This window comes from Astatotilapia calliptera, chromosome 3 (assembly GCF_900246225.1).
Source record: "Astatotilapia calliptera chromosome 3, fAstCal1.2, whole genome shotgun sequence".
Classification (NCBI taxonomy): Eukaryota; Metazoa; Chordata; class Actinopteri; order Cichliformes; family Cichlidae; genus Astatotilapia; species Astatotilapia calliptera.
The window spans coordinates 28,473,845-28,499,269 of NC_039304.1; the positions used below are offsets into that span (position 1 = coordinate 28,473,845).

Sequence of the window (25,425 nt, forward strand, 5' to 3'; positions counted from 1 at the left end):
AAAAAGCCAGACTTTCCACCTATTGGGAATGGTTGGAAATGAACCAAATAAGTGAACCAAATATAACTGAGACCAGTTGTGGAGGGTGGCTAGAAAATTGGAGAACTATTAAAGGTTATTTTTCTGAGAAACAAACAAGTGTCCCCATTTTCTCTGTTTTTCTAAAGACAACTACTCTCTGACCCTCTATGTGGACTCTGTGGACACCATGTTGTTCAGAGTGTTGTCCAATAGAGCTCTTATTTTTAGAAAGAGTGTGTCTCCTCTGCAAAACTTAATATGGGAAAGGCATCTTAGAGCTCTCCTTTCTACCCACTCTCATCATACATCTATCCATACCTTCAGCCCTCAAAGACACTAGGATGGTATCTGCAGCTCTCCAAACAGCCAGCAACACTGTTTTCCCTTTTCATAGCTCTAGCTCCAAACAGGTGGCTCTACAGCCTAAACATGGCTCCTCCTATGTTGCCCCCCCCCTTTGCTATTTTCCTGAGCACTATCCACCCTGACTGACCCCACCACTGTCATTCCTACATTTTAGACAGCCAATGGCTTGCGGATGGGCAGGATCAGTATTGTGCCCCCTTTACTGCCCCAGAAAATGGTACCACCCTCTTTAGCTAGTGACATCAGCAAAACCATGTGCAAATCTGTTTTAAAAGGAGGGTATTAATGTCAGGCCTGCTCTTCTCTAGCCTGCGGGACAAGAAGAAGACACTAAGTTGTGTTTGGGACAACATTAACTTCTTTAAGAGTATTTTAGTTGCCCTTCTACCCCGCTATCACCAGGCATTGAGAAGAAGAGTTCTTACAACGAACAGGTGACAATAACCATGAAATGGTGCTGGGTGTTTTTAGGGGTCTTCGCTTCTTTGGGGACCCTGTGCTGGGGAGAGAAGGGCTTGGAGATCCCTGAGTATGATGGCAAAGACCGGGTCCATGAACTCAGTGCCAAGAACTACAAGTCCATCATGAAGAAGTATGACGTAATGGTGCTTTACTACCACAAAAATGTGGATGGGAATCGCAGTGCCATGAAGCAGTTGCAGATAGAGGAGATTGCCCTGGAGGTGGGTGTCTGCCAAATAATGACACTGAATGAATATGTGGTGCATGGGTGTGAAGGGGCATGGTGGGAGGAGGGGCGTGAGGGAAAGGTTTCAGATGGGCAATTTGGCACCACACTGGGGGTTCCTGGATGCAGTCGCAGCTTTCACACTTAGGGTTATTGATGAGTGGTATTACCCATTTGACATTTAAGAAGAAAGGCAAAAAAGAACAGATTATTCAGTGAGGCCAAGTTGAATAATTAATAGATCATTCAATTGTGGCATCTCACGAGTATGGCTGCCCATGGACGAATGCTTTAGAGAGGCAGCCATAATGGAGAATGTGGGGGAAAAGATGCAGGGGAGTACTCATCTGGAAGTCTAGACTATGGATTAACATGCATTCAGTCACCTGTTATCAGATTATTTTCCAAATTAGGTAATCATACAATGATTCTAGTTTCAGTGTTGAGCATAATTGATGTATCTTCACACAAACTCACAGAAATAACTGAAACTTTGAAGACCTTACAGGATAACCTGTCCATGTGGACACTTATGGCATATTTACATTTTATTGTGTCATGCAGCTTGTTCATTTAATCCAGCTACCTTTAGGTATGGTTGATGATAATGATTATTTGTTCATTATTTGTTGAACTTGATTAATTGACCCCTGTAGCTGCCTGCTTACATCATTCAGGAGAGACTTGGATTCTTATTGAAGTTAAACTCAGGTGAAATGATGTTGCAGCCTTCATAGAACTACACCAACCATGCTAACCATTGTAGGAATACGTAAAATATGAGTTTTGCAAAAGTAACAGCAGAACATTGACAAAAAATCTGGTGAAAAAACAACGAGATTTACACATTAAAGTCTCACGAATACTGAATAGTCATGACTGCAAAATATATAATTTTTTCATTGTGCCTCATCCTGTTCTGTATATTTCTTAATTCCCACATGGGAATGAGGCAGGACAGTGGTGCACCGTCACCCCAGGGCTGAAAGGTCTTGGATTGGAATCCGACTTGGCGGAGTTTGCGTGTTCTCCCTGCATCTGTGAAGGTTGCATTGGGATACTGTGGCTTCCTCCCATAGACATGCTTTGGTTTAGGTTTATTGGTGTGTAGTAGTTTGACTCTATGCGTTAGCTCTGTGACAGGTTGCAAGCCCACACATGACCATGATGTGGATGGAAATGGGAAAGAAATGTATATTATTCCTTTATTATCATAAAATATTAATCCTTTTGATCTCATAGTGTTTACACAGTGGCCCATAGGGTAGTGGTTAACACATTGACCTAACACATGACCGCTCCCTGGTTTGAGACTTCGAAGAACTTAACATCTTAGCATAATTGTGTAAAATACGTATGTGGATCTACTGCTTTGTTGACCTCTGATTGAATAAGAGGGTAGCTAAAATAAGCTCTTTTTTAGAACAACAAGTTTTGTATGAATTTCATACAAGGTCATCCAGGCCTTTGTCTTTAAGACATGCTTGTATAGTTGACTTGTATAATCTGGATTAATGGATAAATAAAGCTCGGTATCATCTACATAACAATGACAATGGATGCAGGGACACATGTTCAATATAAAAAGTATCCGTCCCAGCAGAGCACACTCTGGAACTTTCCAATTTTCATGTCTGAGACTCCACATTTCCATACACGTGTTGGAATCAGACAGATACAACTCAAACCTCTGCAGTGCAGTTCCTTTAAAACCAACAGTGTGTTACAATGTCTCTGGTAAAATATTGTGGTTAACCATATTCAATGCTGCACACAGGTTACCTCTAGCTATGTTAAGCCTAAAATGTTGTATACAGTACAAATATAACCTATTACAAATTGCTTTTAGTCTAACAACATCAATTATGGTATAACATGATGTCATGCTCATTTATCTGCATGGCATATGATGTAAGTGCAACAGCAAATGTAGGCAAAGCCAGAATGTTGCGAAAGCAGAAGTAAATGAGCCCTTTCTCCTTTAAGCACCTCTGAGGCAGGCACTTACTCATAGATTATCCAGAGATACTGCTAATCAGCCAAAGGAGGAGGGAGAGTATGTCTGCTCAGAAGACTTTTATTAGGTGAATAAATATGAACAACTCTTTATTAGACAATCCACAGCTGATGCACCTGGGTCCTGCTGTCAGCCAGTATATTCACCATAGCAGCCTTTTGCTTGTCAGAGCAGAAGTGTCTTCTTACAGAAGCGCAGTGTACCTTACACTAGACTGCATAAGTCACCGCTGGAAATAGACTGGGACAGAGCTGCATGCTTAGCAAGAGGCTAAAGCCCTTGTGGGAGTTTAAGGCCATATTTCACATCAACTACATCTCCCTCATTTACTACATGCCCCCCTGGACACAGGCTGAAGTCTTAACCCTCTAAAGGCAGGCGTTGCCGATTTGCAACACTTAAAAACTAACAACTTGATTACCCCACATACATATTTTATGAGTTTTTTTTTTACTCAGAAGTACCACTGCAGGACTTGGTTGTGCATTAGCAACAAAAAGTTTAATTTGAGCCTGAGAGGGTTAAACCATCATTTACACACCCAAGTCAATGGATCTGATCAATTTCCTATCTGTGGTGCCAAGTGCTGCTTCTTGGCTGGAGAAAGAGATGCTTAGTGGAGCATGTCCCTGCGGGACTGTTACTCTCTTACTGACTTCCCGCCAGTCGTGACCAATCACAAACCATCCCCTTCTGCTCCAAAGGGGATGTTTAAAATAGCTGGTCATTACCACCTATGAATCTGAAAGTGTGAATTATTAAAGTGGAGAGCTCGGGGGCTCAGATCTTTACTAATTTTGTTTAAAAGCGAGGAATGACACGTATGATGGGATGTATTTATTCATCATTTTTCTTTCTTTCTTTCTTTCTTTCTGCTTTGCAACAAAATAAATATAAATATATTACAACTTTTATTAACATTGACTTGATTATCTTAATTTCAGTAAATGTCAAGCTATAGTTATGTTTAATTTAGGGTTTTCATGCATAGCCTTCATTTAAATAGAAATAGAAATGCAGTTATGTCTTGCAGACACAGTTGGTGTGCTAGCAGATTATATCAATTGAAAAGACCTGCACTCAGAAAATTTTCTATAGATGGTTTTTGCAAGTGGTGACGTATTACATATAACCTGTGCACTCTGGAATGCAAGCAGCAAGTAAAAGTATAACTGAAAATAATCTCAGATAAGACTCAAACTTTGGCTCCTTGATCAAACGGTGTGCATGTTTGTGCATCTGACCACCTGCCCATTGCTTCACACAGACGTTGTAAAGTGAAAACAAAAAGTGTTATTTCCAGGAAGCTCGAATAGACTTCATAGATTTCAGACATTAACACCAAATGAGAAGCATGAAGTTTCACTTTAAGGACTAGAAGTTGGTATCAATCACACTTTAGCTGGTTTCACAGATTTCTATACTCATGCTAGAATTATCTGAATGTCGTAAATGGCATTTAGCTGCATGTGTTTGTGAAGAAGCTCACTCAATTGTACATATATGTGGGAAATTATATGAAGATCATGCTGGCTTGACACAGACACATACACACACATCACAAATCCAGAGAGCAAGTCAAAAAGATATTCACTCACTGGAAACAAACTCTGGTAAAAAATGACCGCACTGGTGAAATACGTTACCAGCAAACTCAGCACTTTCCAGTGTGCTGCAAAGACTTACTCAGTCACTCCAAAAACATGCCCAACATGTCACCTTTGACCACAGCTGTAGTCACATTAGTCTGTGAAAAAGAACCGATGTAATCAAATTACACCCTTTACTTGTAGTAGCTATGGTTTATGAAAACTCAAATTAAAGTGTTTCAATTAGTAAGTTACACTGGCCAAAAACGGGGAAGGCACTTGGCACAAAACTCTGCCAACTCTGCCAAATCAAAACCTACTCTTACTGTTACTATTTTTCTTATTGATTATTGTTGCAGTTCCTAGTTGTACTCACAGGTAAATTTCCTTAACCACTCAGTTATTTTCAAGAAACCATATCGTATTTTTGCGAGGCATTTTTGGCTTCACCTACCTAAGTCATTTAAATAAATAATTATACATAACAAATTATATATTATTTATATAAAAAGAGCAACGCCCCCAACCCCCCCCCCCCCCAAAAAAATCAACTACACAAAAAAAAAAAACCCCACATATAGATGAGTAGCACATGGTGAATTGTCCTTGCTGAATCTTCTACTTTACTGCTATAGTTAATTAGCATGTCAGCAGAATCTGGAAGTGCATTTTTTCCTTGTTGATATGTTGATAAAGAGGTGACAGAAGAATAAAAAGTGATAATTTGATAGAAGTTTTCATGCTTCACCAGGCAACCGAGTATAAATATATCTCTCATGCATTTATTTAGTTCCATGCGATATGTGGGCGTTTAATCACACATGTCCAACAGTGCTGCGAAGTGACAGCAACAATCTGTTTAATGGACTGGAAGCAAATTTAGATGGCAGTGGTTAGACTTGAACGACCTAATGTGCTGGTCTTAAAATACAACCTCCACCTGCAGCACCAACAGCTATAAATATATCTCATTATTATGACAGACATTATTATGACAAATATTACAAAGCAGAAGTCATTAGGATATGATTAAAGACTAACGGACGGGAAGCAAAATTAACATCTAAGCGCCAAAAGCAGTGATTAAAATGAGTAAGTACTCAATGTTACGCTGGTTAAACACATGAAAATAATTGCATCAGTAATATGAAAACTTTAGATTCATAAGCAATTTTTGCAAACATTGATCACAACTTGTTTTTCTGCTTTCTCTCTTCGTCCATCTACAGATCTGAACTCTGATCTTTGGTTGCTATGTACTGTAAATGCTCATACTCACCAGTCTCTCCACTGCGCTCAGATTGTCTTTTTCTTGCCACACTCTTGAGCAACACACCAGCTCTCTGTTTTGCTGACTATGTTGCTATGGTCCCCTTTGTACCATCCAGTAAACTGTAGAAAGTAAACTGTGAAAACAGCAGGAACCACATCAAATTACTCCTTCATTCTTGATTTATTTATTTTTCTTAAATTGGTATGTTTTTAATCAGTGAGTAACATATTACAAAGAATTTGTCTGGAATAGCTTTAACGCTTTAGAGACTATTTTGCAAAGTTTTGTTTTCATATTCTGTTCTTGTGCTTAAGCCTTTTACAAAGGGATTTGTTCCTGAGCCATCTGGTCTGACTTAATAAGCATTTTCTTTATTAAAAACACGATAAAAAAATATACATGTTGGGTTTATGTTTTCGTTATCATTCACAAGAACTTTTAATGATGTTGCCTCACTTATGAGTTTCTCTTTTGATCTTTGTGGAGCTGGGACTTTCATTAGTTAAACCTCACTAATACTGGCCTGGACCCACTCGCCTTCAGAATTGTCCTATTCTTCGTGGCATAGATTTAAAAAAGTGCTGGAAACTAGACACATAGATTTCAGTTCATAATGACATGATTGCAGCATATAGTTAATGTAGATTTGTTGTCCCATTATGCTCTCATCCGTAATAGGAATATCCAGTTCTCCAAGCTGTTTGACTAGACTGAGATCTGGTGACTGTAGAGTTCATAACAAACTTTATCCTGCTGTAAGCAGCTATCAGAAGAGAGTACACTGTTGTCTCAAAGGGATGGACATGGTCAGAAATAATACTAAGGTGTACAATGTGTGTCAAGGAAGTATCCCACATCCCATTACACTGATGCAAGCAGCCTGGGCCATTGATACAAACCCGGATGGATCCATCCTTCCTGTTTTTTACACCAAATTCTGATCACGCCATGCAAATGTTAAAGCAGAAATCAAAACAGATCAGACCAGGCAACCTTTTAAAAGTTTCTTATGCTGTCCAATTTTGGTGAGCTCATGCAAATTGTAGCCTCAGTTTCTTGTTCTTAGCTGACAGGGGTGGCACCAGGTGTGGTCTTCTGCTGCTGCTGCCCATCTGCTTCAGGGTTTATTTAATAAATGTTTTCTGAGATGATCATTTGCATACTTTGGTTGTTCTCACTTTAAAAAGGGGGGTTTCACTCTTACCTGAAGTCATCAAATCAGCCCCCAACAAGCTGTGACATGTTTATTTCACATCACCTTTTCCTGTAGTTCAGTTATATTTAAAGTATAACAAAATGAACTGCTAAAATTGTATATATTTTATATTATAATTTAAAATAAATAAATGCATGATTTTTCCAAGGTCATTGAATCATGTCATAAACATCCATCCACATAGTGGGCATGTCATGTTGTATATGGAGCTGTCTTTCTCCCAGCCAATTTGATACAACTTCCAGACTGAATTTAAGCAACTGTTACATAGATTTGCCACAAAAATGCAAACAGACAGTCATAATTCAAACAGCATCACACTGTCTGACTTTGGCGATCACCTCAATCTTTATATGTCTTGACAAACACGATGCACTGTCCTCCTGGATTTTACAAATATTCACAACAGCATTAAATAAGACATATAATACCATATTTTATTAACTGAATAATAAAGTGCTGGGCAAGAGTGAATAGACTTACTGTTCATTTCCTTCTATGTTTCTCCAGGGAGAATAGAATTATTAAGTTATAAGTAGTTGTTATATTAATAGCTAAAAAAAAAAGTGACATGGGTGCACACAAGGCACGTTGTCCAATATTGTACAGGAAGTACAGGAAGGAGGCTTCTGAGTTGTCTTGTCTAATCTTCTTCCATCCTCAGAGAGATCCGGGAAAAGGTCACGCTGTCACTGTGGTAACTGTTATTCAAAGTGACTGCTGAAGCCTTCCCCCAAATATAAATCAGGCTTACACTTGAATGGTCTTAGTTGGTTGGGTTAATAGTACACCACTAATGCATCTTAACCTTAGCTACTACTGAGAAATTATAATTGAAGCTGCTGGTCTCTTATTAACTAGAAATCCCATAAATTCTCCTCAAATACAGGGTGTAGGATGTCAGCTTTTGAAATGAGTCAGTCAAAAAGACAGTACCTTTATTTCTTGTAATTATAATAATGTGAATTTCTTTGTGTATATAAATAGAAATCTGCAATAAATTTCAACAACAGTGAAACAGAAGTTTGCTTTTGCTGCCTACACTGTTTAAAGTTAAGGGCCATGTGTTTAAAAAATACAAATAATCTGAATGGCCAGCTTTAAAAACCAACTGTTGCTGCAGCTGTTGAATAAAAAACAAAATAAGGCGTAACAATTATCAGTAAAAAAATCAGTTAAATACACTCCTCTAAATCAGTGACCATATTATTGACTAGTGACCGAACCTTAACCTGATTGAAATACTGTGGTGGCACTCCTAGAGAGCTCCTCATCAATGAATGGCAACAAACCTCAGTGAACTGAAACAGCATCTTAAAGACGAGTGGCCAAAAATGCCTCAACAACAGTGGAAGAGACTGACAAAGTCATAGAAAAAATGCTTACACCAAGTTATTGCTGATAAAAGTAATTCTACAAATTACTGAATCATGGGGTGTACTTATAGCCCTTTTAGTACCTTGACTGCAATATAGCTGAAAGGTTTTTTGCATGTGACACAACACAGCAATGGAGGATGTTGAGGTGATTTACCTGCTGCTCGGTCTGTGGCTTTTTGTCAGACTTGAGGACCACAGGGTTTTTGTGCAGCCATTTCCTTCGTTTTCCTTAATTTTCTCAAACGAGTCGCTTTAATGACTCATCATTAACTGACCAATCAGTGGCAAGCAGTCATTTGATGAGTTGGCGTCACATTTTTGGATTGCCTCAGATTGCTAGGAACTCGAGGCCAATAGGTACTAAAAAAGTACCTGGTACCAAGCCAACCAAGAAGGTACTACTGGAAAAGGGCTATTGTTTTTTCACAGGACTGTTAGTCCCGTGTGTCTGTCCATCCTCTTCAATAAATTGCTATGCACACAAGTCTTGAAGATAATCTGACAGCCTCTGAGTCATTCCTCCAAATGCAAGGCAAAATTATAGGGACAAATGAGAGTGACGAGTAACACACCTGTCAAAATGTAACATAGAATAACACAGCTTTTGAGTTGTGAGAGACCTAATCCTGTCTTATCTTCTTTCCTGGTCCCAAAATTTAAAGTGTGAAAGACATACTAAATTAAGAACAAATTTGTGAGATGTGATATCATTGGATACGACAGGAGTTATGCATACGTGAACTGTCCTTGGTGTTATTCTGCGGCATCATCTCATCTGTGTTGATAGATAAAGATGTTTGTTTGCCAGCGAGACTGGCATTCTGGCTGCTCCAGTTTGTTCCATGTCAAAACCCACCTGTTGTTTATAATAATAGAAGAGTGTACCTCCTTATTTGGTTGGTGTGAAAGAGTTAAAATGATGTTTTTGCAGCCTTGTGTGGTAATATACCATGAAGCTTTTATGCAATGTCTGTTTTTCTATTTTTTTTCTAACTCTTCTCAATAATCCCAGGCGTGACTATGCAGCTCTGTGGTCAGTAATGCATATGGCCCGAGGATCCATGGTACAATATGATACCTGGATAATGTGTTTTTTGTCTATTCATGAAAGGTAAATATGATAAACTACTGGTCTCGGGTTGATCGCACTGAAACTCTACCAGGCGTTAAATTATCTGTTCAATCTTTCTGAGGTATAAAAATTCGAGCTAGTTAATGTGATTTCATAAAATATATTCCTGAATATAATCACAGAGACAGCACGCCCTTCTCTGCAGATGAATAGCATTGAGTATTTTCATAAACAGCCTCCACAGATTACATTTGCACATCTGCAATATTGTTCGGTAAAACCACTTGACAGGTTTATCATCGTTATAGGGCTCCATCAAGCAGCTGTCAGCCACAGTGAGCCTGGATATGAAGTGCAGGTGCAACGGAGAGCAATGTCTCATACCAACAAACTCAGTTTTCCCTAATGAAATTCTGCTATTATTGACTTTTGTCGTGTGGCAGGGTTTTTGGGTATTTGCTTGTTCTACCAGATAGCTTAAAATTGGTCATTATAAAAGAAAAACAGTTGCATTCAGATTGCATTCAGTTTTGAGATAACACAACCAGATGTATTTTTCTATGCTTAATTCTTTATTAACTGCTTCCATCCATCTATCCATCCATGTTACAAAGTGTGATGCTACACAGCTTGCCAGTCGCTGACATGGGCAGTGTTTCATGTATGAGTAGTTTTCTCCATGTGTACAATCATCTATAAATTTCCACGCTATCCTCTCTTTCTCCCTCAACATAACACACACACACACACACACACACACACACACACACACACACACACACACACACACACATATGCACATTTTTGCCTTTTCCATCCTCTAAACATTCTTTAACCCACACCTCTTTTATTTGCATGTGCACCTGCCTTCATATCATTTATTCATTGCAGAAGGATGTTAGGGAAATGGGAGGGATCAAGGTGCACTATGAAAAAGTTAAATATGAATTATGTGACTTTGAAACCCCAGCTTACATCTCTATTCCACAACGTGATGGACCTGAAGAAGGACATGTATGAAATTGTTTTCTTGCAGTTTATTGCGGTGATACAACCATAAATTTAACACTGTAGACATAGAAGAAAACATATTTACAGCTAGATATTGATATTTTTCAAGTACAATACAGTGTTTTATTTTTTAGTCTTTGCAGAAATTATGGTAATGTAAAATTTGTCAGGATTCAGTAAGAGAGGCCTGTATGGGAAAAATCCCCTGCTAACTGTGTGAGTGGTTGATGGAGGTTTGTGTAGTCACTAGTGGGAAATTGGTCACAAAGAGGCACTGAATCTCACTTGCAGTTGCTTTGGTTGCTAAAAATTTTGCTGTTCTCACCTGCAGTTCGTATGGAAGACACCAACTTGCCAACACCAAGTGATAGTGAATCAGTTATGAAAATGTGATTTGCACCACATGTTTTCATACAGCCTTTTTAAAATGTCTTGGTTAAGCATCAGGCACATCTTCTGCTTTGAAGGACTGAAGGTTTACTTGGTAAGTCACCACCTTCATGCAAACTATGGACCACATAAATCCACCTGGAATCAATCACAAGGAGAGTTTTGAGACAGCTTTTTTTGGGGACAGTTTGGGATGTTTGAGTGCTCCAGGAGAGTAGAAAAGTGTTACATAAGAAACAGTGCATTTACCATGTTTGTGACTAATTGCAACCTCCAGCAACTATTTGCTGACCAGTCAGGTTAAGTTGAAATCATCAAATTTGAAGTTTTATGATGATGATTGTAGTTCTTTTTTAAGACCTTAATTGATGTTTGTTGCGGTTTTCAGTGTTTGTGCGTGGTGGAGGACAAAGGTAACCTGGGTTAAAATGCAGACAGCATGTTCTTCCAGTGCCTGCATGGGTTCTCTCCAGGTACTCAGGCTTCCTCCCACAGTCCAAAGACATGCATGGGGTTAGGTTAATAGGAGAGTCTAAAATTGGCCATAGACCAATTTTAAGTGTGAACTGTTGTCCTGTTTACCCTGGAATAGACTGGCGACATGTCCAGATTGTACCCTGGGTAGATGTTTTGGGTACATATTGTTTATGGGGGTTGGAACAGAAATATTAAAACAACATTGTAATGTCAACCAAACAGCTGAAAGCGCTGTGCTGAGGAGTTCATGATATATAGTAGAGGACATTTTTTTAAAAGTATTAGTGTACAGTCTGCAACAGCTTTTCTGGTATTGTAGATGGTGCACTGTAAAAAAAAAATGCTGGCAAATCTAACTTCCTGCATACTTTAAGGTAACAGAGCAGTTTGTTGCAGCTATTCCATGGCCCATTTTCACTGCATACATTGTGAGTTGCTGGAAACACACACGTACCAATAACTTTAACAAAAGGTCTCCAAGCAGTAAATTAGCATGGTCGGTTAATGCATCAGTTTTTACTTTCCTGTTTTTTTCTTGTGCAAGAATAAATAAATAAAAATGTATATGCTTGCTAATGAATACTTTGCTGCACCACTTAAATTGAAAACAGCCATCATTTATGCAGATGGTTGCAGGTGTACCATTTTTGCTATAGTTGGTGAAATATATTTTTCAGTAGTACACATCATGGTTCCTAGTATGTGCCTCACTGGAAGGCAATCGTGTGTGCACAGACACTCTTGGCTGCATTGGCACATCTCTTATCTATTAAATGGCTTTAGTAAAATAACACATGTGCAGTTTTTCTCTTTTCTTCTCTAACTCTCCACAGTGGGCCTGACAAATGCAGGAGATTCACAGATGGTCCCAGACATTTCTGTCCTCACAGTGTGCTGTAGGGAATCAGCTTCTGTGCCTCTGAGGTTTCCAAAAGCTTTCCATGCATTTCATCAGCTCTCCTGAGAAAGCACGCTGAGCTGAAGTAAAAAATAGAATAAACTTAAAAAAGAAATCTATAGGATTGTTTAAAATTGTATTAATTAAAATTATTCATTTGAAAAGACAGTAGCTTTGAAAGTCTAATCTCTGTGGAAAATCCTAGACTGTCTCCTTGTGAACAGTGCAGTTACGCTCGCTAGTTGGAAGTCAGAGTGGGTTTTTTATGCGCTGTTGTGTCTGAATCTTTCATGACCACCCCGGTGCAGTGTTATGTAACAGTCTAGTGTAGAACGTCCTGATGTGTTACGGCAGCCATTACTAATTTACTGTCTGGCTGAGAGGAGGAAAACTAGCTGAACTTCTAATTTTGCACAGATCCCAGGACACCAGATTCTACAGGAAAATGGGAAATATTCCTGCTGTGACAAGCTTTTAATGTTTCTTCATTTGAAAGATTAAGCAATTTTAGAGTTGCAGACCAGAGCCTGGAGAAAATTAGTTTTCTGCCTTTTTATTGTGCATGTTACAGACTGATTTGCAGTATACTATCCTGTTGATTTTACCATCATTTTCTTATTTTTTTTTAAGAATCATGATATTGTTGCATTGTCAGAATTAATGTTATTTATTTTACTTAAACGTCATTATCATACAACAGCATCCGTTATGACAAAGCCATTATGTATCTTCAGCATATATAACAGAGAGGAAAACAAAACCCTGTAACAATGTATTCACTAAATACATCAACCTTAAGGAACAAACATTGATGTTTTTTTAAAGGAGTAGTGACAAAGCTAACAGCAAATCTGCTACAGGCTGAGATCGGGTTTGTGTCCTTTAGGTTTTCACTGAGTGACTTACATCATAATGTCACACACACACACACACACACACACACACACACACACACACACACACACACACACACACACACACACACACACACACACACATATGATTCATCAAGTGCTCATGTGTTCACTCAAGGAATAGACCAGAAATGCACTGGTGCAAAGCAAAAATGTCTCAGTCATAGCTAAACCAACGACAGAGTGGGAAAGAGCAACTAGGTCAGCTCTTTTCATGAACTTTCACTGGAGGAGGGAATGACATTTATGGTTGAGTTATGGCTGAAGAAGAATGCTGGGTATATGATGTCGAATGTGTTACTGATAACATGTCATGGCTGTGTGCAGACAGGCAGGATGAAGGGCCCAAGTGCAGGACTCACAGAGGCAAAAGTAAACTTAAAGACTCAAACAACTCAGAACAGACAACTTTAATTGGTGATACTGGGAACTGAACTTGAAACGGAACACACAGGCGAGTTTGAGGTTACAACGCGACGACAAGCAGGAGCAGACGCAGACACTAAATACAGAAGGGGAACAGGGCAAAGAGCAAACACTTGGGAGACACGGCTGACACAACAACGAGACGGAGTACACCAAAACAGAACCTGACGCACACAGACTGAAGACTACCAAAGTAAAACAGGAAGTACACTGACTGAACTTACAGACACAGACTCACGAGCAGACACTCTGACATCACAGACATGACAACAGAGGGAACACAGCACAGCACAACTAAAGAATCCGAACATAACCCATAACACAGACTCACATCAAAACATATGAAGCTCAAAATGCTGTGTCAAAAGGACCCAGAACCATGACATAACATATTGTTTACATACCCAGAACAAACCCACAGTACGTGCTGGCATTGTTGCACTGAAACTTAAGTTCAAATCTTTTTTACTGAAGTCAGTCAGTTATGCATGGTGAACTTTCAGCATGACAAACAACACCTTGTTTTTCTCTTGAAATATAAAGGTGGACATTATAAAAGATCTCAAGAAAGACTCAGTTTTCATATGACATGTCTGACGCTTGCTAAATACTTTGTTTAAACAAGGTGAAAGAATATAGATCTGACACTAAACTGTTTTGCATCCACCTCTCAAAACTATAATAAATCAATTCAACACACTTTTTTGTCAGATAATAGAGGACATAACTTCACCTAGCTATTAGTAGGTGAAGATGTGTGATTCTGATTTAGTGGGTGGCTTATTTTTAATATAATTTTACCACTATCATTTTGAAGATCCTCCATTGAAACTTATTATAGCTAAACTTAGAAAAATAAGTAAAAATGGAAATAACTGAAAGAATGGATGTCTGTCTCGATAGATGCTGTGCATATAGTGTTGGTGTATTGGTGGAAGGCATTCATATTACAGTTTTTCTCGATTGCCTAAACACTATAACCAGGCCTCTAAACTAAAATTTCAAAACCGTAACGCTATTGTTCAAAAAGCTCACCCATTTCCCTGAACTATAAACACTATTCCCTGCTTTGACACATGACTCAAATTTGGTGAACTGTTACTGCAAAACTCTACACACAAATCCCTACATTTTACAGTGCGTACACCATGTAGTCATTTAGAAAGCACTAGCATGCAATAATGTTAACTTAAGTCAGCATAGCTTGAGCTCAATTAGCACACAATTAACCAGGTGGAAACACTAGGAGTCAAAATTTAGCACACACCAATCAGAACCTGCGATGGATAGATAAAAGGGCCAAAGTCAGCTCATTCAGGTTTGAAACAATGGATCCAAAGAGATGCAAAGGAGAGTGATTGAGGATGATCATCTTTTTCGAGGCATAAATGCCATCAGCCTCTCCACAATTGACCGCATCCTCCAAAAGAATCAATTCCGGATGAAACAGGCATACCGAGTCCCTTTCGAACGAAACTCTGACAGAGTGAAGAACCAACGTGTGGAATATGTTCAGGTATGAGTTTTGATACTGTATAAAGTATTGTGTACCATCACAGCATGGCAGTTTATGCTGCCATTTCAGCACTCTTGAACTGTGGTTCAGGGTACCGATTGACTCTACTGTGTTATGTGTTTTGCAGAGGATCTTTGAGATTGAAGGACGGCCTGTTCCCCATGAAATAATCTTTGTGGATGAGGCAAGTTTTAACCTGACCAAAAGAAGGAAAAGGGGGAGGAACATAATTGGCCATCGGGCTATTGTAAATGTCCCTGGTCAGTGTGGGGGGAATGTCACTATGTGCGCAGCCATCTGCCAACGAGGGGTACTCCACCGCCATGTCGTACTAGGACCCTATAACACTATGCTTCTCCTTGCTTTTCTTGATGGTTTAAGACAACATATGTTCCAGCTGCACTACAGGGAACCAGCACAGCCAGAGCAGCCTCACTACGTTGTTGTGTGGGATAACGTCAGCTTCCATCGCGCTGCTCTGGTTCGTGACTGGTTTACCAATAACCCAAGGTTTTCTAATATCTTTCTGCCTGCATACTCTCCCTTTCTAAACCCGATAGAGGAGTTATTTTCGGCATGGCGGTGGAAAGTGTATGACCGAGAACCTTATGTCCGTGTTCACCTCCTTCAGGCCATGGAAGAGGCCTGCCTAGACATATCAGTAGATGCATGCCAGGGGTGGATCAGGCATGCAAGAGGATTTTACCCCCACTGCCTGGCTGGGGCCAATATAGCCTGTGATGTGGATGAGATTCTCTGGCCTGACCCAGACCAAAGACAAGATGCTGAGGTGGGATAATGTTTCTGGTGTGTGTTGTACTGTATAGTACATGAATGACAATGTGCCACTGTACATACATTGGTTGCGTCTTTTGTGTTTATCATGTGACAAGGGTTTTGAAGGGGAGAACCATAAGCAACCTATTTGTTTTGGAACTATTGTTTTGAATTAATTGTACCAGTGTGCAAAACTCTGTTGTAGTGTGTGTGTTTTTGAGGGCTTGTGTTTGATGTCTGAGGGCAAAGTTTGGTTTTTCAGCAGGAGTGAATAGTTTTGGGTGTGGAGCTTCATTTTGACCTGGAAATAGGATGTTTGGGAAATTGAGTGAGATGTTATGGATTAGTGTTTACTGTTGTGAGGATATGAGGCGTAGTTTCAAGAAATGTGTTTTAGCAATCGAGAAAAACTGTAATATAATTATATTCTTCTAATTTGTGTCTTGAATTGTTTTAGCGATATATGTGAAGTGTCTGGACAAGCACACACATACATATACTCTGATATGCACACACTCATCCCCCCTTCCTTTCCAAATGCCTCCGATGCTTGTTCCCTCTTGGGAACACGGCGGGTCTGAGCCCGTGCTGGAATGGTAGCGCTGGGCAGGATGGCTGCTGTGTTTGCTTCGGATTACTCCTCACCCCCCACCCGACCCTGTGGCTTGTCACGTGTTCCATAATGTTGTGCTGTGGACATTTATGTGCTTCTTTTGTGCAGAGGAGTTTTTTTTTTGTTTCCTGTTCTCATGCTGTCCTCCCAGGAGCCCAGCATGAGTAGAGGCCTCTTTTTTTCCTCTTGTACTTTCCCATTGTAGTGTATAATTCTGTGTTTTTTTTCTGTAACGCTACCGATTTCCGACCTGTATCCCCATGTGATGTCTGTGTTGTGTGTGTAAGGTTGGGGGGGGGCTGGGGTCCTATTTCACTGCAGGGCAACCTGCACGTGGTGAATAAAGCATTGATTGATTGATTGATTGAGATGTCAGCAAAATTTTCCAGTTCCTTCTTGTGGGGGATGCTGAGGTCAGATGAGATATCTATTTCTCTGGCGAGTTCTCCGTCTGCTCCAGGGTCTGCTTCCACCTGGGCATTTCTGGAAACCCTCCAATGGGATCCTAGCCAGATGCCCAAACCACCATTGGCTGCTTTTGACACTAATGAGTATTTACAAATTTCTTGTGAAATAGGAAATAATTTCATGAATGCATATATAAGCTTTGATGCTAAATTTGTGCAGTCAAATTTTGCATTATGTACAACTGATGCAATTTTACAAGGGTTTCTCAGTAGTACAAACATCTTCCACTCACACTGATGATGCTAGCAGGTTAGCCTAGTAGGCAGTGGACAGTTGTATATTGGACGAAATGTGATCCCCTATTGCACTGTACAGTCTATGCTCTCAATCATTTCTCAGCATTTGATGCCACAGCCAAGCGCAGCAGGGAGCCAGAGCATGTTTTTGACAGCTCACCTTGGTGCTCTTCCTCATCGGGATCACGTGACAAGCTGACTGTGACTGGGCATTAGCAGATGGAGCCAAGTAATTACGCTGCTGACCTCTAACTTGGCTTCGCACACTCAGATTTCAGCATGGGTTGGATGATAGCAAGGGAACAGATAAGTAGGGGTGAAGTGAGGTGAGATATATAAAAAATACATATATATCTCAAGATGGAAAAGGTGTGATCTTGACACTAGAAAAGAAATGAGACCCTGAAGACAAAGCTGGTCAGCTTGATTGGATTGGATGATTGAAGTAAATCTTTACTTTTTGTGCATCATCCTCTATTCATCAGCTTCTTCGATTTATCATCTCTACCTGCCTTCTCTCCCCACAGCAAGCACCCAGAATATAATCTATTATACTTCAGGGCCTCTTGTGATAAATGGCTTCTGATACTGTTGTTTATTAAAGCTACTTTAATTCGAATTGCCTTATAAAACTCTATATTTGAATAAAAAAAGTAAAATGTAATATTGTATTATCCTCAAACAGAAATTTCTCAAATAAAAAAACATCAGATGCCACCACTAATTTGTGACTTACTATTTTTAAGGCACACGTTTGGCATGTTGGCATTTTTGGAACCAGAAGTAATTGAATTTAAATGTAGGATTCACAAAAAATCAGTTCTTAAAATGTCTTTCCTCTTAGATATTCCACAATCAACTGTAAGCTGTTTTATTCAAGATTTTCAGATTTTCAGTTTTCAGTTTTATTTTTTTCATATGCAAGTTAGCACAGGGTCAACATTGCAATGAAATGTGTTTGACGAGCAGCAGTCACTCAGCAGCATGGTACAGTAGATGAAAATATAATAAAATATAATAAAATAAAATAAAATAGGAAAATAGTAAAGAGCAAAATATTAGCGAGACGTGGTAAAAGAGAAAAGATAACTAAATATATATGTGTCTATAAATATAAATATATGTACACTAGTGATTAAATAAGAAAATCTTGAAAAGAAATATGACGGGAGGGCAGATGGGATATTGCACAGGAATAAGCAGCAGAAAATTACAGTATTGCACTTTTTAAATATAAATATTAATAACAATAAAGTGGAGTGACCAGTGCAGATTAAACAGAGTACTTGTGAAGCTGCAAGGTAGCTTCTGAGTGCGTCCTGTGGACTGTGTTGTGTGTGTTTAAGTGTTGTGGTTGAGGTGTCGTATGGCTTGGTGGTAAAAACGGTTTTTAAGTTTTGTAGTCCGAGCAGACAGACTCCTGTAACGTCTGCCAGATGGTAAAGAGTGGTAAGAGTGGAAGCTGTAAGGAAGTTACAAAGCAGGGTCACTGAGTGCTGAAGTGCATAGTATCTATATACCAAGACTCTGCTGATTCATATAACTGCAGAGTTGCAAACCTCTTCTGGCATTAACATTGTAGCATGCACTGTCATGGCATATATTTCCATGTAGGCGTAATATGTAGGTGGACAAGTACTTTTGTCCATATAGTGTATATCTGGAATGGAAAGTAGAGTGTGTAGTTACCTCGAGGAACTAGTTTTGTGCACTTTTGGACTTTTTCAACTCCAGAGGTTGCCACTTGGAATGGAATAAAATAAACCATTCAATAATTGAATGTAGTAGTTCCACTTAGTTATTTTTTTTTTTAATTTGCAGGGTCAGTATTTCAGTACTTGGAGTACATTTGTGCATGAAGTCCTTAGGTCATGATAGTCCTTTGAATAAGATCAGTGTAAGCCTTCTGTGTGCAGTGAGGGCCTTTCCAATTTGCTGTAAATCAAGACACTGTGCATTCCCCTAAAGCATTACTTCTTTTTGCAGTTGATCACAAGTCAAGCAGCATTTATCTATCAGGTATGTTAAGGTCTGTCTCTTGTGTCAAGTGTTTCAAAGCTGGGCTGTGAAATAAGGATTTCTCTGCTGCTGAAGTATCTGCTGATTGTTCCAATTCTTCTACTCGTTGACTGATCATGTGACGTTACAACATGCACCACAGACCAAAAAAAGTCCAGCAGCAGCAGCAGCAGCTTGGGCTGTGCAAGTTTAACTTCACGTTTCTGAAAAGTAAGTGTATACTCATTTAAAAGCTTGATCTGTTCATTAAACTCTAACATGTCCATCCATCCTCCTGCCTATTTATCTATACAGCAATGCAACCATCGGCAACAAGGGACTACTTCACCCAAATCATTAAAAAAATAATGTTGTTTAATTTTTCATACAACTCTTTATAGTATTTTTTTTGTGAAGACACATTAAAATTAAAACTAATGAGCTGTACCTCAAAATAGTTAGAAAACAGCATGCAGGTGCAGTGAAGCGTGCAGGTGAGGTTTTATTTAACACAAATTGTTTCAATTGTTCATTGGTGGAGAATGAGTCAAATACATTTATTTCTTAAAGAAAAAAAAGCATTTTGAGATGATAATTACTTTCAAACAGATAAAGCCCAGTACCAATTCTATTATGTTTTGCTAGCAGGTGGCTAGTTTAGCCTAGATTAATGCCTGGAAAACTGCTAAAGCTAATATAGCTAAAGCTAACCATGCTGCTTTTCTTCAATATTTATAACAATATCCTCTCAGTATAAATTGTGTAAAATAAAGTGGCAAAAACATGATGCGGTGCTATGGAGGTTTTGTTCTGGGATAATCCCACTTGTGGAAGCTACTTTGAAAACTCTTAGTATCCATAGACTAAGAAAGAGTGCATATGTGTTTTTGTTTTTACTGATTTGGGAGAAATTAGCCTTGAAAAAAAAAAGACAACTCAGACATAAGCTACTCAGTCTGAACTTGGGAAACCAAAAGAATGGATGGCACTAAAGATTGTCTCTAAAGTGAAGCAGGAGATGCTTTCCACAGTTTACGGCTCTTACTGCTGGTGCTTTGGAGAATTTTGTCACTTATGAATGCTACCCATTTTGCAATGATGCTTTGCAGGCTGCTGTATTATGCTTTTGACTCACTTCATAGTGCAACCTTATATTTAAATGGTCGATCGTCATGTTATGTATGTAATGTAATGTATGTAATAAAAAATAAGAAGTGAGTACAAATGGAAAAGTGTATATGTTTGAAATGGTTTCTGAACTTGTGTGAAGAGAAAGAATAAGATGTATGTTTACAGTTTGTTTAAATATGTATGTGCATGTATATGTTCAGTAAATATGAGCTGCTCTTATTTCCATCACACCTGTTGCGACGTCTCTTATCCTTGACGTAGTTGGCTCAAGTTCTGCCCCTCTTGTTCTTCTGGAAAGCTTGCTGCCGTTCCTCTTCTCTTGCCAGCTATGAGGGCTGTCAATTGTTGGCTTTGGTTTCACTGAGATTGAGAAAGTGCAAGGCAGCAATCCAAAGCTTTGGCCTTTAAGCCTTGAAAATGAGATGAAATGCCAAGGGTTTACTTGTGTAAATGAAATCAAAAATCTGTTTTCAATGGTGTTCAGGGATTAAAAAATGCCCACTATTGTCAGAGCAATGAATCACAAATATCAGACTGAGGCATAATCAGCTTAGGTATGGCAGTAGATTCACACAACATTCACTTTATTTGCTTTTTTTCCATCCACATGCTCAACTCATTTCTTTTTGTCTTTATCCCTTTATATAGCTTGCAGCCCAAGTTCTGGATGATTTTGATGATGAGGACATTGGGTTTGGCTTGGTGGATGAAAAGAAGGATGCCGCTGTTGCCAAAAAGCTTGGTGAGCATGACAGAAACATTGCTGGAAAATTAAGGGTCTTTGGATCAATGCAAATCTATGAAATCCCACTGTTTCCCACTTTTCTCACAGCCTTTCTTTATGCTGTCACTTTATGTACAGAAAAAAAGGCTCACATCAAATTGATTCAGTTGATTCTTTTTTTTGTTAATGAAATGTTTTAGTTATGTTATAGCACGTAATAACACCTAAAACATGGTACACAGTATTGCACTATTGAATAACTGACAGTATTGCTGCACCAGAGCAAAAATAAATGTGATTTAAAAATCTATGAAATTAAATATTATTATAATGAAACACTTTTCTTGCACCAGGTCTTGATGAAGTGGAGAGTATCTACATCTTTGCCGATAACGAGATTATTGAGTATGATGGAGAGCTAGCCGCCGACACCCTGGTTGAGTTTCTTTATGACGTAAGCAAATTCTTGTCATTCATTAAGGATGTTTAAATTCAACCGTTGTTAACTTCAGATCTCTTACGATACATCTGTTGTACATGCATGTTTCAGTTGTATTATCTTTTAAAAGAATTGCTAAATTAATTTAATTATTATTAATTTCCATCCAACTTTAAGATGCTAATAAACTGAACTTACAGTTCCATCATTTCATTGTTGTTTTGTCAGGTGATTGAAGACCCCGTGGAGATCATCGGCAACGATCGTGAGCTTAAGGGTTTCTACAACATGGATGAGGTCATCAGGCTTGTCGGCTACTTCAAGAGTGAAAGATCTTCTCGTATGTTAAAAATTAAGACTGAAAGGCTGAGTTTCAAAAAGACCCTAAGCAATTAATACTGCTTTTTTTTTCAATGTGGAAATTTTTTTTCCTTTTTGTTTTTACCATGCAGATTTCACTGAGTATAACGATGCTGCTGAGGAGTTCCACCCTTTCGTCAAATTCTATGCCACATTTGACCCCAAGGTTTAAACTGCCTGATTGAGTATTTCTATTATGTTGGGACATTTTAGCAATTTTAATTTCAAATTTTAAGGTTATATAATTGAGCTTGGTACCGTATATTTTATAGTATGCATTTACTTTGTATCAAGTGCCTAAAACATTTAAAAATCACTGCTGTGCTACTTTATTTCTACCTTAGTTCATTGTTTTTTTCTTTTCTTTCAGATTGCCAAGAAGCTGAAACTGAAGATCAATGAGGTTGATTTCTATGAGCCATTTATGGATGAACCTATGCCTATTCCAGGAAAGCCCTACATCGAGTCTGAGATTGTTGAATTCATTGAGCAGCATGATAGGTGGGATACTGACATAAAGAGCTTAAGGATACTGTATATGTGGCTGTTTGTGTGTTTCCAACATTTTAGATTGGGTTTCTCAGAGAGGACCAAGACATATTATTATAGCAGTAAAGTCCATGTGTGTGTGTGGTTTTATATGTAGTATAATGTAGTTTTGTCCTCATGCTGAACACTAATCTAGCAGTCCCATCTAGTGGTCGCTCCTATTACTCTCCTGCACTGTACTGTTGTTGATAGTAACTTTTAAAGCAATTGTTATGATAGAATATGCATGATCTTTTGCAAAAGTCCATTGTTAACCATAAACATAAACATTTTAAATGTCAAACAATTACAGTTTTTAACTTAATTACAATAATGGTGGTGGTCATGTTTCAATATAGCATCATCTTATTCATATAAGTGATATATGACAAAATACTCTCGTCATTTTTATGTTATACTAAAAAAAACTGTTTTGTGTTTATAAACTTTAAGATTGTTTTATGTTTCAGGCCCACTCTGAGGAAACTTGAGCCTTACAGCATGTATGAGATCTGGGTAAGAGATCTGAGATTGCTTTGTAATAAAAAACAAACAAACCTCCAAAACATTCAACTTATCATATTCAGAGTTACTTGTGTTGTTATTTTAGAGCATAAATATTCAAAATACTTTCATGAACCTCTTTTGCACTTGCAGGAGGATGACATTGACGGAGAACACATTGTTGCCTTTGCTGAGGAGGATGATCCAGGTGATTTTCTGCCTTAGTGTTAGAACTAAACAGGTGAACTGATGTGGACACACTGAGGCAGAGGCTGTAAAAGAGATGAGCCAGTGATAAGAAAGAAGAGGCTAGGGCGTTGGCTAAGAGGTGGAAACCTGGGATGAGGGCTTGGGTTAGTGGCTGCAGCTGGCAGAGCTCTGTTCAGACACCAGAGCACCTTTTTTCTTATCCAACACACCAGCACAGGGTGGATGGGAGGAAATGGCTCGTGAATTAAATCAGTGCGAAGTTCATATATGAACCCCATACTCCAGTATCACTGGTACAATAGCTGACCTTTCTTTATCTCTAGATGGCTTTGAATTCCTGGAGATTCTCAAGGAAGTGGCACGTGATAACACTGATAACCCTAACCTCAGCATCATCTGGATTGATCCTGATAACTTCCCTCTGGTATGAATTTTCTCAGTTAAAGTGCATATCTACTACATTGGAAATTATTTGTGTTCATGATGTAGTCTACTTACAGGATAAAAATTACCCTAATGATTTAAAAAAAAGAGTCTCCATTTAATGCTTTCTTTTCTTTTCCTTTTTTCTGTTTCTCCTTTCAGCTGGTTCCATACTGGGAGAAAACCTTCCGCATTGACCTCTCTTCTCCTCAGATTGGTGTAGTTGATGTTGAGGATGTAAGAAAACTTTCAGCTAACCCATAAAAAAACAGGCTATCTGTACAGCATGAGATACTCAAATGGTCATTACCTCATGCTTTGATAATCAAAAGAGGGAAAAACCCTAAAATTCATGTGTAACTAATCATCCATCCATCCATCCAGGCTCATTTTTAATTGTTTAACAATATTTGCTCGTCACCATGGTCTATTTGTTGGTGCCATTGCCAAACAGTCTCTGAAAGATTAAAGCACTTTGACAGTAACTTTTCTTGAAGTAACTATAATTGTTATTGTCTAACAAAAATGTATCAAATGTGACACATATACAACAGTCCTGATGAGGCCTTCGCTGAATCAGATTCTTAATGGAGCTTAATAGTAAGCTCTTTGTTTAGTTTCATGGTTTCTAAATTTGCCATTTTGATTCACTTCCTGGCACTCGTTAATGACCAAATAGCGTTGAGGGTAGTAGAGGAGATCAAGTAACAAGTTAAAGGAGAGGGAAACTTGCCCATCCAGCAACTGTTAACAAGTAGTCAAATGAACCCTGAAGGCAATCTATATGAAAGAAAGGGAAGACTTTGTGTTTCCTTTATTGTCTAATGTGTGTGGCGAGCACATGCCATTAACACACAACTGTTATATTGTCCTAAAGGAAATGAGTCGCCATGCAGGGCCCATGTGCATAAATGTGAATTTTTCTTTTGAATGTATAAATGTCTGTCACCGGCAGGCTGACAGCGTTTGGATGGAAATGGATGACGACGAAGACATGCCAACAGCTGATGAGCTCGAAAAGTGGATCGAGGATGTTCTGTCTGGAAAGATTGATCCAGATGACGACGATGACGATGATGAAGATGATGAAGATGATGATGACGATGATGATGACGACGACGACGACGACGATGATGATGACGACGAGGATGACGATGATGACGACGACGATGATGACGACGACGACGATGATGATGACGACGAGGATGACGACGACGACGACGATGATGACGACGACGACGACGACGATGATGACGACGACGACGACGACGATGATGACGACGATAACGAATAAATGTTTTCTACTATGTTTAATTTCACTATGATTAAGCCTCTAGTGACAGAACACAAATGTAGTGCCAGTTTTTTCTATCATCATGTGGGGAACACACCCACAGGTTTCCTACTGGGGACAAATGTTATGACCTTACGGGGAACTTTATAATGTCAGTTAGAAAAGGAGATTTTCAGAAATTACTGTCTTTGCTGATGAACAGGTTGCAGATTAAAATGTTACAGTATTTACTGTATGCCCTTTGACTGCATAAAACTAATGACTCAAAATGTTCACAGTGAATGTGAGTATAGAGTCAACTTAATGTTGTAATGTAATGTAATAGACTGTGGTTCACCCATTTCTCATTTTCTTTAATATACTGTAAGCCTGTTTCTAATGACATGTTTTCTACTTGAGGACAAGAAACACTTTCTTGTAAAGTTTTTAAAGAAAATAAAGGTAAAGATACTCGACAGTCTTAAGAT

At 38.8% G+C, this 25,425-nt stretch overlaps 1 protein-coding gene across 2 annotated transcripts; it reads left to right on the forward strand.

Annotated features, from left to right (window-relative positions):
- The first annotated feature begins 656 nt into the window (after positions 1-656).
- casq1b (calsequestrin 1b) lies at positions 657-25,425 on the forward strand. Of its 2 annotated transcripts, XM_026162677.1 has the most exons (12): positions 657-1,070; positions 19,334-19,366; positions 21,125-21,218; positions 21,554-21,654; positions 21,868-21,979; positions 22,092-22,165; positions 22,370-22,500; positions 22,998-23,043; positions 23,185-23,239; positions 23,565-23,665; positions 23,827-23,901; positions 24,620-25,425. In XM_026162677.1, exons 1-12 carry the CDS (start codon positions 834-836, stop codon positions 24,956-24,958), a joined length of 1,398 nt encoding a protein of 465 aa, XP_026018462.1. In that variant the 5' UTR covers positions 657-833; the 3' UTR covers positions 24,959-25,425. The 2 variants fall into 2 exon arrangements, with proteins under 2 accessions (XP_026018462.1, XP_026018463.1); XM_026162678.1 differs by lacking the exon at positions 19,334-19,366 and having other exon boundaries at positions 658-1,070.

Coding starts and splice junctions, on each gene's coding strand:
- casq1b (XM_026162677.1), top strand. CDS start 834: ATGAAATGGTGCTGGGTGTTTTTAGGGGTCTTCGCTTCTTTGGGGACC. Junction 23,044..23,184: donor ACAGCATGTATGAGATCTGG/GTAAGAGATCTG, acceptor TTGCACTTGCAG/GAGGATGACATTGACGGAGA. Junction 23,902..24,619: donor GTGTAGTTGATGTTGAGGAT/GTAAGAAAACTT, acceptor TGTCACCGGCAG/GCTGACAGCGTTTGGATGGA.